At 40.0% G+C, this 13,881-nt stretch overlaps 1 protein-coding gene across 34 annotated transcripts in view; it reads left to right on the forward strand.

Annotated features, from left to right (window-relative positions):
• Positions 1 to 13,881, forward strand: part of DLG2 (discs large MAGUK scaffold protein 2) — a 993,421-nt gene that overhangs the window by 502,241 nt on the left and 477,299 nt on the right. The window contains exon 1 of one of the 34 annotated variants that reach the window (XM_074535078.1): positions 10,764 to 10,902. The exons of 32 other annotated variants lie outside the window; for them this stretch is intronic. In XM_074535078.1, coding sequence (XP_074391179.1) covers positions 10,825 to 10,902 — 78 coding nt within the window. In that variant the 5' untranslated portion in view covers positions 10,764 to 10,824. Of the gene's footprint in view, positions 1 to 10,763; positions 10,903 to 13,881 lie in introns of those variants that run through there. One more of the 34 variants, XM_074535079.1, reaches the window with a different exon arrangement.

Here is a 13,881-nt window from a genome sequence, read left to right on the forward strand (position 1 = left end):
CAAGAAAATTTTAACAATGTATTGATTGCTCTAGACTAGAGCCTATCAATGCATATAAAGCGATGGACCAGATGTTTAAATGTAGCTCAGATTATATTATATCAGCTTTAACTGCCTGCCTCACACTATGCATAGAAAATCATTGGGGGAAATTACCTTGCTTTCTGAAGGCCAGAACTCTGTAAGTAGTTTGTAAACAGTATTTTTATCCTGAGCTTCCAGAAGGTAAATACCTTGTAATTTTGGGCCAGTTTCACTTAAGTGACTTTGTTTACATAGATTTCAAGCATTCCTTGAAATTGACTTCTATTTTTTTTTCTTTTCCAGTCTCTGAATTTGCATTTTTAATGTAGCTTGTCTTGCCACTGTGCCGTGTTCAGTGCTTGTGTAACTAAAAATGCAGATCTCTCTCAGCAAAGCACATTGCACATTCCTAAATGTACAGCTGCGGAGGCTGAATCCTAGGCTGTGTGCCCTGTCCTAGAAACAGCTGAAATGGGGACTTCTAAAGGACTGCCTGGCATTCTGTATCTCTTTACATGAGCAAAGAGGTGTGAGATTTAACCTGTGATATATCCATTTACACTTATCCATGATATATTGCTTGGGATGTGCTTTGAGCATGAAGAGGATGAGCATGCTCTTACACACACGTGGCCTGGTGAAATCCCACAGGTAGGAATAGCTGTGTATTGCTGTCGAGATGTTGTCCTGGAGTACACTGAGGTAATGCATTCATGTAGCACTCAATTTGTGTTGTCATGCTCTGTCCCAAGCTTTAACAAGGATCTACTGTTCATAATAGATGAGATAATCAAAAGGTGTATTCCTTTAGCACTCTTCAGACTGAGACCATCTGAGACTGAAAGATTGTGCTGCCTGCTTATCTCATCTTTAAATCGCATCAAATTACCCAGACATTTGTTTAATGCATTTGCAATCTACCATCTTTTTGTTGTCTTCCTGCAGCATTACTGTGGGCAGAGAACCTTCTCCATAAGTTCTTAGTACTTAATGCCATTATTTTTCAGGAACTAAAAAAGCATAAAGACCTATTTTGTACTTGAAAGGGTAGGCTTGAAAGTAGGAAGTAGACATGTCAGAGAAGGCATTTTAACTGAATAATAGCTTTGGGAGTCATATGTGCTTAACTGAGTGAAATGAGTGTGGGAGGGTTAGGCAGGTTAGTGCCAGGTAGGCAGGCAGCTGGGGGCACTCCCCTCAGCATGCATTGCACGGGGGCTTGGTGTGATACAGATGTGCTCTGGGTCAGAGCCAGTGCTCACAATCATGCAGACTGATTGTTGTCTCTAAGGACAAGACTGGTAGGTTGGGACAGCCAGCAGTTCTGGGAGCCTGAACCCACTAGGATAAGGCACTGCTCAGAAGTCTGTGCCCTTTTATGACTTTTTCCTTCACTGAACTTTTCAAGACTTTGAATGGCAAAGGGGAAGAAAGTGGAGAGAACAGATTGTTTCTCTTAAGGTGAAAGCTCTTCTCCAGTGCTGGAAATGGGATTTTGGCACATTGCTCATTATGCTTGTCTGGAAGCAGAAAGCATTTTAGAGCTTTTGGTTCAGTTCAGTGTAGATCTGGTTCCCTTACAGACACAGAAAAATAATTGGAGTCCTTGGAGATACTTGTTCTGGTGCACCACTGTGTGCAGGGCAGAGATGTGTTGTGCAAGTTTGTTTATTAAATATTTTCTGCATTTAGCTGTGGGGAGTGGTGGAGAAACAGACCTTCAATCAGCTTTGGTTTTGCTTCCGGGAGGTCTAGGCATGAAATATGGTGCTTTTTAGGATGCTTGAATAATGAGAAGCAGGGACTTCTTGCTTTTGTGGTCCTTTGTCTCCTTATGATCTTTTCCTTAAGTTCACATGAGGTCATTCTAGCATCTTTGTGGTGTCTTCTGACATGTGACTAGACAACCAATGTATGCAGCTTGGAAAAATTCAATTTGCAGAAAGGTGTGGAAGAATCTTTGATCTTTGATTTGGCAGATCTTTGAGGCTGCTAGATGTATGAATCAAATAAAAGTATTTTCAGTGAGTTGTGCAGAACAGAAATTTTAAAAATATCTGTTGACTGGGATCCCAAGGGAAAGTTAAATGTAAATGTAATTTAGACAGCAGTATTGACAGCCCTGCAGAAGGCTGAAATGTTCTGATTTTTTGATGAAAATGAAAGATAAATATTTTGACAATTTCAAGGAACATTTTCTCAATTTTCTACTGGTTAGAGATCTCAAAAAGTTTCTGTTTTCTTGAAACACTCAGATTAAATTTAAAAACTTCAAAGTGTTTGGAACGATGCTATTTTTTATTCTTGTCCTACAAAACTATCATCATTTTTTTTGATTTTTTAAAATCAGCTCTAGTCCGTCTCTTGTGGAAGTATATCTCACTAGCTGTATGCTATTCTCCTGGTTTTCCAGTGCCAAAATCCTCTGCAATGAAAAATTTCCCTCCTCCACCATCTTTGTCCTATCAACTGGGCTTTGCACTCAAATGGAATTGATTAAGAAAATATGATGTGACTAATTTTCTCTTGTCCTTTTTTTCACATAAAATTAATTAATTAACTGAAGCAGGTCAGACTGATAATTCTTTCTTTTAGATTGTAGTGTTTGCTATATTTTTTTCTGCTTCTGAATATCTTGTAGTTTTAAGAGGAATAACGCCTTGTCCTTAACTTCATATTTCCTTATAGTTCCTTTATCTTTTGATCAAAATGGATATAACACAATCCTTTGTGACATTGCTGAAATGGACCTTTTCATGTCTCACATTGCAATGAACCATTTGTGTAATCAGGTTTGATGTGGACTTTCACAGACCTTTCATCAGAATTCTGTATGATTCTGTATCAACCAGTGAGGGGGTAGATGTTCTTCTTTCTACAATGCCTTCTCTCACAATAATTCGCATTTGTTAAAACTTCTATCTTCAGACTATTCCAGTGTGGTAAAGCATTATCTTTTTTTTTCATTTGAAGAGGGAGCAGCTAGCTTGCAAAGAGTAAATAATCTCATGCAGAAGAATTTTAGCAGAACTAAGGGAGAAAACCTGGTTCTTGGTCTGCTGTGGTTTGGACTCTCCTCTCTTGCTTTGCTTGGGCAACAGAAATGTGGTGAGTCAGTTCCAAAAACAAGAAGATGTCTTCCGTGTCTCTGACTCCAGGAAGCAAAAATTGCAGACAGTCCTGCATAGACTTGTCATCTGTCCCTCATACTTAGTAGTAGAACATCTTATATTTGTAGGAATTAACTACATCCTTTTCCTTCATGTTTCTTCTCTTTTGCATTTTAGCATGAAAACATTGCTTTTCTAAACCTGTGTCCAGCATCTAAAATGTTCAGCATTGTTTTAAAAACTTGCTTCTGAAGTGCTTTAACTTCCAAGTGATACTGGACTGTTGGACCACACAGGACCTTTTCCCAGGAGCTGTGAGGACCACAGCCTAGAAGAGCTGAGGACAGGGATAAAGACCAAGAACTGAAATGAAAACTGGCAGAAGCCATTGTCTGTTGCATTTGGTGTCCACATGTGGGTTCCTCTCTAAGAAGCATTAAAAAGCCAGTCAGGAGGCCCTGGAGGGGAGGGGCTGCTCAGCTGGAACATGATCCAGGCAACAGCAGAATTGGAAATGGTTCCACCCGGGAGTGGGGAGCTGCTGCTTTGGCAGGGGCTGGAAGAGGGACTGAGAGCAACCCAGCCCGAGAGATGACAGGGAATGGTGTGCATGGGCTGCATGGACTCTGCTGCTGCTCAGGAATGTGCTGCTGAGTGGGCTCAACCCACGCAGGTACACGTGTGTCTGCCTGCAGGGAGATGCTGGCATGAGATTACAGCTATCCTGTTATATCTCATCACTTGTGATTTCTTAATGCTTCGTAATTCAGGGCAACCTGGCTTCTTGTGCATGAGGGTTTTCTAGAGAGCTTGGACAATGGCAAGTTACATTCACCTTGAACCTTTAAATAATGCTGGGTCAAAGCAGTCAGTGTGATTCTCTGGTTTGGTGCCTGTAACTTGCAGTGTTTCTGCTTAACCTGACTTTTTAATTTTGCTCTTGGGGATGATAAAGCAAAAGTGAGATTTAAGGATGCCTTTGAAAGGAAAGACAGCTTGTCATCAGCCAGGAATAAAATAATATTTAAGGTGGGATGATATATATTCCCGTGCTTGTTCCTGCAACTGTTTCTTTGGGGTTCTTTGGTGACTAGCAGTGAGATGAACAGCTCTTTACAGGCTGCCTGACTTGCTGTTCCTAATAAAGAAATCATATGGAAATTATGTATGTCAGTGCCCCTTGTGGGTGGCTGCATGGACATTTCCAGCTCTCCTGCTTCTCACTGGATCTGGACAGGAGAGCTGTGGCTGGCGTAGGACTGACTGAGAGTGCATGTCACATCTGCCTGGCTTTGGCCATGGCAAGCCACGTGGCCACACCCTGGGTCAGAGATTTTGGGCTCCAGTCAGTGTGCAGATTCTCCAATATCCTGTATTTTGATTACCAAGTCACTTTGTGCCTTTATTTGTCCCCTCCCAAAACAGAGATGAGTCCACCATCACAGAGGGTTATGTATAAATAACAAGAAAACAAATGTACTTACATGCTGCAGGGTGGGAGGCACACACACAGAGCTGCAATACAAGTGTTTCCACACTGAATTCAGTTTTGCTGAGGATTATATTTGGCAAGTGCCTTGCAAGATGCACTGGTGACACACATAAGCACTGCTCGAAGTCTGTGGTTCCTCCTTCTTTTCTCTCCCCAAGGATAAATTTTGTAGTTTATATTATTTCCCGTAGGAGTACTTGCCATGCAAATGTATAACTGTGCTACATACACAGTGCTTTGATTTGATACAAGTCTGAGCAGCGTAATGGCACATCAGAGGATTCGATACACCATTTTGATTGTGATTTCTTAACACAGCAGGAAGAAATTTAAAAATTTCTATTAGAAAGGTGAGGCAGAAAGCAATTTGTGCTGAACCAGGGACAAATAGGGAATAAACTGGCATTTTTCAGATTTTTAGTTGTTTTTTTTTAAGGCTGCCTAGGGTTGTTGTATTACTTCTGTGACTCACTGGAGTTTCCTACGCACCAGCAGAAACTAGAGCTGAAAATCAATTTTTAAAATCAAAATTAAGTGCTGTAATTATGTTTTTCTCCATTCTAAGACTTAACAAATAGAAGAGGAAAAAGAACTGCCTGGATTTAAAACTTAGTCTGTTACACCATTGTGCTGTAAAAGTGCTAGAATGCATTCTCAGGGATGTGCTGAGTCTCAGTGTCTAGCACAGCACTTACTTTATTTCCATTTCCCGTCCTTCCACAGTTAAAGCTCCATTTCAAGCAATTTTGTAGCAGACCTCCTCATCCTCTCTTCTATTGACCTGTTGCACTGCAGGTAGCAAGTTGAGTGCCATCTACCCCATCAAATAATAGAAGAGCAGAATAATAGCAGTGATAATTGCATGGCAGAGTGCAGGCACAAAATATTTGGCGCCTCACACTTGAAGGAGGTCCAGAGGAAAAAAAATGCTTGCATTTTATCTTTTTACTGCTCTGAAGTCTTGTGACATTGTGTATGAAATTCCTAATGGCCTCTGCTAGAAGACAGCTCTGCTATGCATCAGGAGAGGTGACAGAGGACATGTCTGCATGCAGTATCTTCTGTTTTAAGAGGAAATTAGACCTGGGGCAAACTTGTAATGTCACATCTGGGTTTCTGAAAGCATAATTTCTAAAGAGAAATGATTTGGCACAAGAAATATTAAGGGAGTAGAAAAATTTAAATTGGAAGAGAAGAGTATGAACCTCTGTCATCCCTAATATGCAACACTTAATTTTCCCTTTTTTTTCCCCCCATTTTATCCCATCTCTTCCATCATCTTGTGCTTCTTTTTTTTTCTCCCTGTTCCCTTCTGTGCAACACTTCTTTGTCAGGATAAGTGACTGTTCTAGAATCATTGCACTATATTCTTGCCACTGACTTAGGTGTTCCAAGGAAGCATTTAGCTTTTAAGAAACTCAGATTTCATCTTTAACACTCAGGGCCAAGAGGTAGAGTTTTAAAATTTTTATTGTAGAAAAAAAAATGTTATGAAACTTCATAACTGGTAGGAAATAACATAACTAGATATTTACATACTCTGCAGTGGTGGGACTGCACCTTGGATCCTGTGTTCATTTTTGGGCCCCTCACTACAAGAAAGACATTGAGGGGCTGGAGTGTGTCCAGAGAAGGGCAGTGGAGCTGGGGAAGGGTCTGGAGCACAAGCCTGATGAGGAGTGGCTGAGGGAGCTGGGGGTGTTTATCTTGGAGAAAAGGAGGATCAGGGGGGCCTTATTCCTGTCTATAAATACATGAAAGGAGGGTGCAGTGAGGGGAAGGTTGGTCTCTTCTCTCAGGTAACAAGCAATAGGATAAGAGAAAATTACCTCAAGTTTCATCAGGGGAGATTTAGTCAAATACTAGGAAAAAATTCCTCATGGAAAGCCTTGCCAAGCATCAGAACAAGCTGTCTAGGGAAGTGGTTGAGTCACTGTTCCTGGGCATTTACAACATGTGTAGATGTGGTGCTTCTGGATATGGTTGGACTCTATAATCTTTCCAACCTCAGCGATTCCCTGATTCTAGTCTGTGATAATCCTTCAATCTGTCACAGGCTGTGTTCTGCCCTGACCAAAAAAGAAGTCTTAATGTCTTCTGGTGGTGCTGACTCTTACTTTTGTGAGAGTGCCCATGGGTTTTCTCTAAAGATATTCTTTGTTGCATTAAGAGGAAGAACATTAGTCCATTTCCCATTGTTTAGAGGGAAGAATGAAAAAGCAGGTCCTTACAAAACCTTGGGTCTTCCATGTACTTAAGAATAGTGAGGTCTGAGTGCCTACAATTTATATCTTCTGGACTGAATAGCAGACATTTAGATTCCTGTCTTTTCTCCTATTCTGGTCATTAAAGAGTATGTCTTGGCATCATGTAGCTGTGTAAGATAATTAGTTGTGCTGGGAATGGGAAATGGTTGCTTGTACAGTGAGCCAAATCAATATCTGTTGTTGCCTTGTGCTAATAAAAACAAAACTAGCTACCTTAGATTCTCAGCTGCAGCTCTGCTCCTGTACCCACAGCTGTGGAATGTTAACAAATAAACCTTTAAGTGATTGTTTCATATCTTAAGTATTTCATTCTTAACTTGTTCCATCTCCTGCCCATTTCACTGGAAACAGTTCTGCAAACCCTGAATGCTAATCTTTCCATCCATCTTTCCATTCTTACCAGGAAGGCATTATTTATGACTGAACTGTATTTGTATTTTAAATGGCCCTGTCATTGCATTTTATGACTACTGTGTGTATATACTCAGATAGAGGTTGGAGAGAACCAGAATCCACAGCTAACATCCATCTTCACCACAGGTGTGTGAGGGGGAGGTTGACACCCCACGTGTGTGCTGTGAGAAGTTATCCCTTAACAAGGGAAAATTAATGCTCTGTCTAAAGCAAAGCCAGGCTTCTTCCCAAGTGCTGCTTAAGTAAAGCAGCGCTGTTAAAATTGAAAAAGGAGGCAAACTGTCAGAAGTACTGGTGATACTCAGGGCATACAAACAGTTGGCAAGGTGTTTGAAACAACCATCTGTTTTGGTACCCAGCATCAAGTGCCATTGCTTGCGATGTTGGGGAGCCATGTCATAAAAATAATGTGATTCAACAGCTTACCTGCTCCGTGCTTACACCCATGTGCCCACTTGTGGTACGACCATTTCTTCTCATAGAGGCAGAAGAATGACATTTAATGTATGGTTTGGATGTGTTTTGGTTTACCAAAAACCACCAGCTCATTTGCAGCAAGGAGCTCCTTGTAAAATCTGCTCTTAACTGATTATCTCCTGTCTGTGATAATATTGCTGCTCAATGGCATGCATCTCTCTGTCCTTGTAATGTAGCACTTCAGTGAGCAAGCTAAAGTATGTATTACTCCTGTGAGGAGACAGCAGCTGGGAGTTCCAATTCTTCTAAAGCAGCTCAGCTTGTAGCACTTCTGTAAAATGCAGCCTTCGTTATGGTTACAGTAAAATATTCATAATCATAAACTCCCTTGGTAGCAGTACAGCCCTAATAAACCTGCTATTGGCAATGTATGGCAGACTGCTGCCTGATGGAGCTGTAAGGAAATGGCTTGCAGGCTGGCCATTGCTGTATTTGAGGGTTTGGATAGATCTGCAAATGCATGCAAACAGTTAAACTGTATTTCTGATTAGAATCAGGATTAGGTATTTGGCAAGATTTTTTCTTCCCGATCTAACATTTTCAGTGGGTGGAGAAAATTACCTCCCTATTGCTTTGTCATTATTTCTTAAATGAACAATGTATTCTAATTTTTTTCCTTTAAGTGGGATGAATTGGGGCTTTTTATTAATCCCTAATTTTCCTGAATAAATAGTTCAGTAAAGCTGCTAATGTTGATGATAAAAGTCATAAAAAGGAAGTTTTATTGCTTAATGAGTATTTCCTTCGATTTTCTCAGCTTCTGAATATACATAAGACTATATAAGTAGTTGTTTGGGAGAATGTACCCTTTTCTGGTGTAGTGCAATGATTTCAAATTATGCTTATTCTCTTCATAAAAGCATGGGAGCAGAGTGGGAGAAGTGTTCTACTGTTTATGCATATACTATGTAAGTTTTTTTTTCCTGTTCCTTTAACATTTATAGTGTTGGTTAAGCTGTGTAATGATGTTGCTTCTCCTTTTCTGCACTTTTTTTTCCCCTATCATTGTTTCCTTGCAATGGTATTGCAGCTAGAAACAAGGTCTCTGACTTCTTCCTAAATATTTCAGGCAATGTTTGTTCCTTCTCTTGCCTACCCTTCTCTCTGGTTTTGGACATCATCATCCCCCAAACAGGGAGAATGGTGAGGGTCTGCTATATGGCATAATGAAGGTTTTCTCACCTTGGAGAGTCCATCTTACTATCAGCCTAGATTTCTGAGAGCTAAAGTGGTGTTATGGAAAGACAGCTCTTCTATAGTAACCATATCCTAAATGAGACATGAATTTACTCCAACTTGTGGTCTTAAAACTTTCTGGCTGCCAGGATCAATTAAATATTTGAATTGGAAGTAGTTAGGAACTATTCCCTTCCCAGAAATACCACCAGCTACCAAATATTTTGTCAGAAGGTTTTAGATGTCAAGTAAGAATCAATCATACACCTTGGAGTTACCTTGAAAAAAACCCTCACTATCTAAGAATTTCAATTTAGTTAACCAACTTACCATTTTAAAAAGTGTTGAGGAATTCTTTGAACTCCCTGTAATCTTAACAGAACTGAGGAGTATGTGCCTTCAGGCTCAAAGCTTGAGCAGTGCCATCCAGGTACAGTACCTTGGATGCTCTATCTAAGTGGGAGCGGAATATTTTCCCTTTTGATTTCATGCGCTCTGGAGAAAATAGTTTCAGCCATTCTCTGAAAATCCTGGGGCAGAAAAGGTGTTTCCTTGGCCCCAAGAGCCCTATACTAAATTGCTCTGCCTTTATTTCCTTTGCCATGAATCGATTAATTTTGGGTTGCTCTTTACTGTGGAATAGCAGAGTAGAAATCATTCCTGCATGTGTGCATTCCAGTGCTGCAGGCAGGACAGCAGTGGTTCTCCTGATGTTGGTATCTCCACACTTGTAGGTGGGAGGGCGCTGGGCAGGACTTGTCTTCTAAGTGCTATCAAATACAGCACATAACTGTAAACCTTGTAATTTACAGCCTTGATACTGCATCTGACTGGGAGGAACATCTGGTTTGTCATATGTCTAGAGAGAGCAGAGTGTGCTTCTGCTTATTGTTTAGCCATTATAACTGAGGAGAGATGCAGGGGTTAAAGCTGAAGTGTGTGACAAAAGGAAAACAGTGCATTGCTGTTTTGCTGCAAAAATAGGTGTTCAAATGCACTTTCCAACTCCTGATGCAGAATAGTGTTCAATTAAAGGAAGAGGGAAAAGCATGCTTAGGTAGGGCAGAAGTTTGGAATTTGGAAAAAAATCTATCAGGTTTCTGTTTTGTGAAGGCATTATCAAAGAAAAACAGAAGCCCTTGACTGAGTCTTAAATCCTTCAGCAGAGCATGTGTGACATCAGCAAGTGAACTGAGCAGCTCTGATGCCTGTCTGCTGTGAACTGAAACTAGGTAGCAAAAATATCTCTGAATAGACCCCAGATCACAAGAACAAAGTAAAATCAATTTTCCTTTCATATCTTAATTTCCCTGAAACACATGAAACACCTGTTCTTTCACCTTAACAGTTAATACACATTTCTATTTTTGGCACTTTTGTACCTCTTTGCTTTCCTGCAGTGCTGTGTATCTCATTTTCGAACTGCTGCTGCCTCTGTTGCATGCTGGCAAATCGAAGAGAACCAAGGAGTTAAATTTCAGAACAGGAGAAGAGGAGGTGAGCTGTCTGCTACAGTAGTTTACTGCAGCTTCCTTTCATACTGACACATATGTAGTTTGTGGTGACAGTGCTAAAGAACTGCAGACAGGCACTTAGCAGACTGGATGTGAGCTGGATACAAAGATGCCTCACCCTGGACTTCCTGCTGGCAGTATGTAAATACACCTGCAGACTGGCCACACTGGGTGGTTTGTTTTTTTTTTTTTTTTTCAGAAGGCAGCATGAGAGGACTTGACAAAGCAACAGCATAGTTAAGACCTCAACCAGCATTAGATCTGTATCTCAGTTGTGGGGGAAGTTGTTTTGGTTTTTTTTTTTTTCTGTGTCTGTGCTGCATATTCAGACTGAAATCTTCATCACTACAATGTTTGCCTCTATCTGGTATGCCAAGAAGCTGGGACGCAGGTTTGTGCATAACGCCAGGAAAGCAAAAGCAGAGAAGGTACGTTCCTAGTGGGAATATAAAGCCTTATGTCTCATGCAAGCTGCCTGCTGGCATCCTGTTGTGTGTCTGCTTAGCTTTTTAAAATACCATGAAAAACGACCTATTGCTATTCCTGTTTCATGCGAGAATCCTTCAATATTTTGCATATTATTAAATACCAGGGAGAAGAACCTTTCAGAAGTCTTTATGTCCTCTTTTGATTGTTTTTCTCCCCAAGATAAACAGCTGTACTTCTGGTATGCCTGTGTTAAGGGAGCACTCCAGTGAACTTGTTGCTGTGCTGCATTATTTTTCCTCGTACCATATTAGGCTCTTAAACAGCCGCTGATTGTTTGCTGCTTGTGTATTTTTTTCCTAGTATGGTACTAATGAGGATGGAATAACATGTTAAGCATTTATAATGTTTGAGAATTTTGTTTCATCGTACTTGTTGAAACTGTGCTGCATCGTGGATGCCTTTTATTTAGAAAAGGTATAGGTATGTAAAAATGGTCAGTACTGTATTTCAGTATTTGTCTCTCATAAAATTGAACTGTATTTAACTGACTATTTTCTGGAAGCCCTTGTAGGTAAGAGTCTTCTGCCCTCTTTCTCCCTGGGAAAACTTAAACAGTTTTAGAATTTGCAGTAATGATAATTAGGGGATATCAAGGCAATTGTATTTTGTTTATTTTGTTTTAAGCATAGAAAGCATTTAGTTAGTGGACCTGAAATACAATTTTTTTCTACATTACCAGACAAACCTTTTCAAAATGGGACCAATTCCTCTTTCATAAACTCAGATTTAGATTGGGGTGAAAAAACTTCAATGTAATGTTATAAAGTTACTCATTAGTCTAATATAATGATGGCTTCCTCTTTTCCTTGTTGTCTTTGACATAGTCAAATACTTTCTAAACGGGCTGCTTTATTATGTCTTTAATATGTCTTATGCTATGTAACACAGCCACCAATCCACTAAGCAACTATCATTGCCTGAATTCCTTTGTAACTGGGAAAGTCTTTCACTTAGAGAAAATTATTAGCAAAAATATATTATATTTGTGATAGAGGGGAGGATGGGGACAGGTTTGCTTTTTCTGCACAATATTCCCAATTGTTAAAAAGATGCTGTGTGGATATTTTGAAATTTAAATATGCAAGTCATTGGGAAGTTACTTAAATGGTAGTGATTTATATATTTCACATCATATACATGAGGGGGAAATAGAAATGCAGAGAGCTATACATGGGACTGTCAAACTTTCTCTGTCATCAATCACATTTCTATAAAGAGAGCATCATATGAACTCTCCTGCTGTTTGCATATTGCTATGGGAGGAAAAAAAGTTGCAGCCTGGATCTTCCTTAGTCCTGAGGGGCTCCCTCCAGAGGAATACTTGCTGTCAGGCTTCCTCCAAGATGACAGAGGCAGGATGAGTGGACACATTCCACTCCTGACACAGTGGGGCTCACTCAGCAGCTTTAAAAACAGATTTGGTGCACACTGCTTAAACAATATATGGTCATAGATTATTTCAATAACCTTGAAAAATTTCATAAAGCAATGCCAGAGTACTCACTGAGAAAATATTTTCTTCTCTGCAGTCTTGCAGCACCGACTAAAAGAATGCTTTTAAAAATTGCCTCTTTTCCTCTTTATTTTAAGTACCTTAAATATTTCTGCATAGATTTATTATATTTCTACTTGTTCATCCCTGTAGGACTTTCAAAATAACTGACAACTTAGGTCCATGCTATTTAAGCTTTCAAGATATGCTTAACAGTTTTTAGGGAAAAGCCTTTTCATATTACTTGGGCATGCTATTAGCATATTTGCATGGGAATTCTTTTTTTGCAAGAAGACAGTAAATATGCAATAAACACCTTGCAAAATGTTTACTTATTGACTTACACAAAAAATAAAATTTCTTTCTTGGATGTTTATTCTGCAGTCAGGGCTCATTTATAATTTTTGTTTACCCCCTGCAAATTAAGCTCTAGCAAATGCAGAAAATCCCATTCCTAGCAGGATGCTATTTCAATAAGTGCCATTAATGATTGGAAGCTGATCAACACTGACATCTTCAGTGCAATATCTCGGTTCCAGGAGAACACAGACAGAATATATATCTATCACAAAGTAAACTCAAAATGCCATTTAAGTTCATGTCTTGTTTTGGTTTTGACCTTTATTTTTTATAATGGTTGAATAATCAAATTATTAAGCAGTTTCACCTTTTTTTTTCTCCCCTAGAAGAATAATTAGCTGTTTTTCTCCATGTGCATGATCTGAATGATACATTGTTTTCTTAATGTGCTTTTGGAGGTAGTAACATACAGCAGTATTTTCTAATACCACGTGTGCAAAAAAATTTACTTGCAGTAAAGATCTGGATAGTAGAAATCAGAAGACTGGGGCTCCAAAACAGATTTTTCTGTAATGTTTTACTTCTTTGCATGAGTACAAATCAAGAATTTTTAAGGGCTATTTCTAAGAAACAGAAATTTTGTATGAACCTATTTGTTTTCACAGGATGAGGAAGAAAATGAGGGATGAGTACAACATCCCAAATATGGGATTGTGCACACACATATACACAATCTGGCAGTATAGCTCCATAAAATGCCAAAACTTTGGGCCTGAATTGTGCAGAGAGAGGACATGAACTTTGATCTGCCTTGGATCCCACCAGGATCTCCTCCCAGGTGCCTGTTTAAGGGGGCAGAGTTTCCAAGGTGGGAAGAGTGCTGTTCTGGGAGTGCACACAAGGGCAAGGGGAAGGAAGGTGTCCCTGCCCAGGTGAGGGAGGTTGGAACTAGTTGTCTTTAAGGTGCCCTAAAACCCAAGCCATTCCTTGGTTCTGTGGTGACTAGGGCAGTCCTTGGTGAGGAGAGATAAGGTGGCATTGATGTGACAGCTTGGTGCTCCTGTGTGAGGGTGTTTGGTTGTGGCCATGTGGGGAAGCTTGCCCCACAGTGGCTCCAGAGCTCTGC

Source organism: Zonotrichia albicollis, chromosome 2 (genome assembly GCF_047830755.1).
Source record: "Zonotrichia albicollis isolate bZonAlb1 chromosome 2, bZonAlb1.hap1, whole genome shotgun sequence".
NCBI classification, from domain to species: Eukaryota; Metazoa; Chordata; class Aves; order Passeriformes; family Passerellidae; genus Zonotrichia; species Zonotrichia albicollis.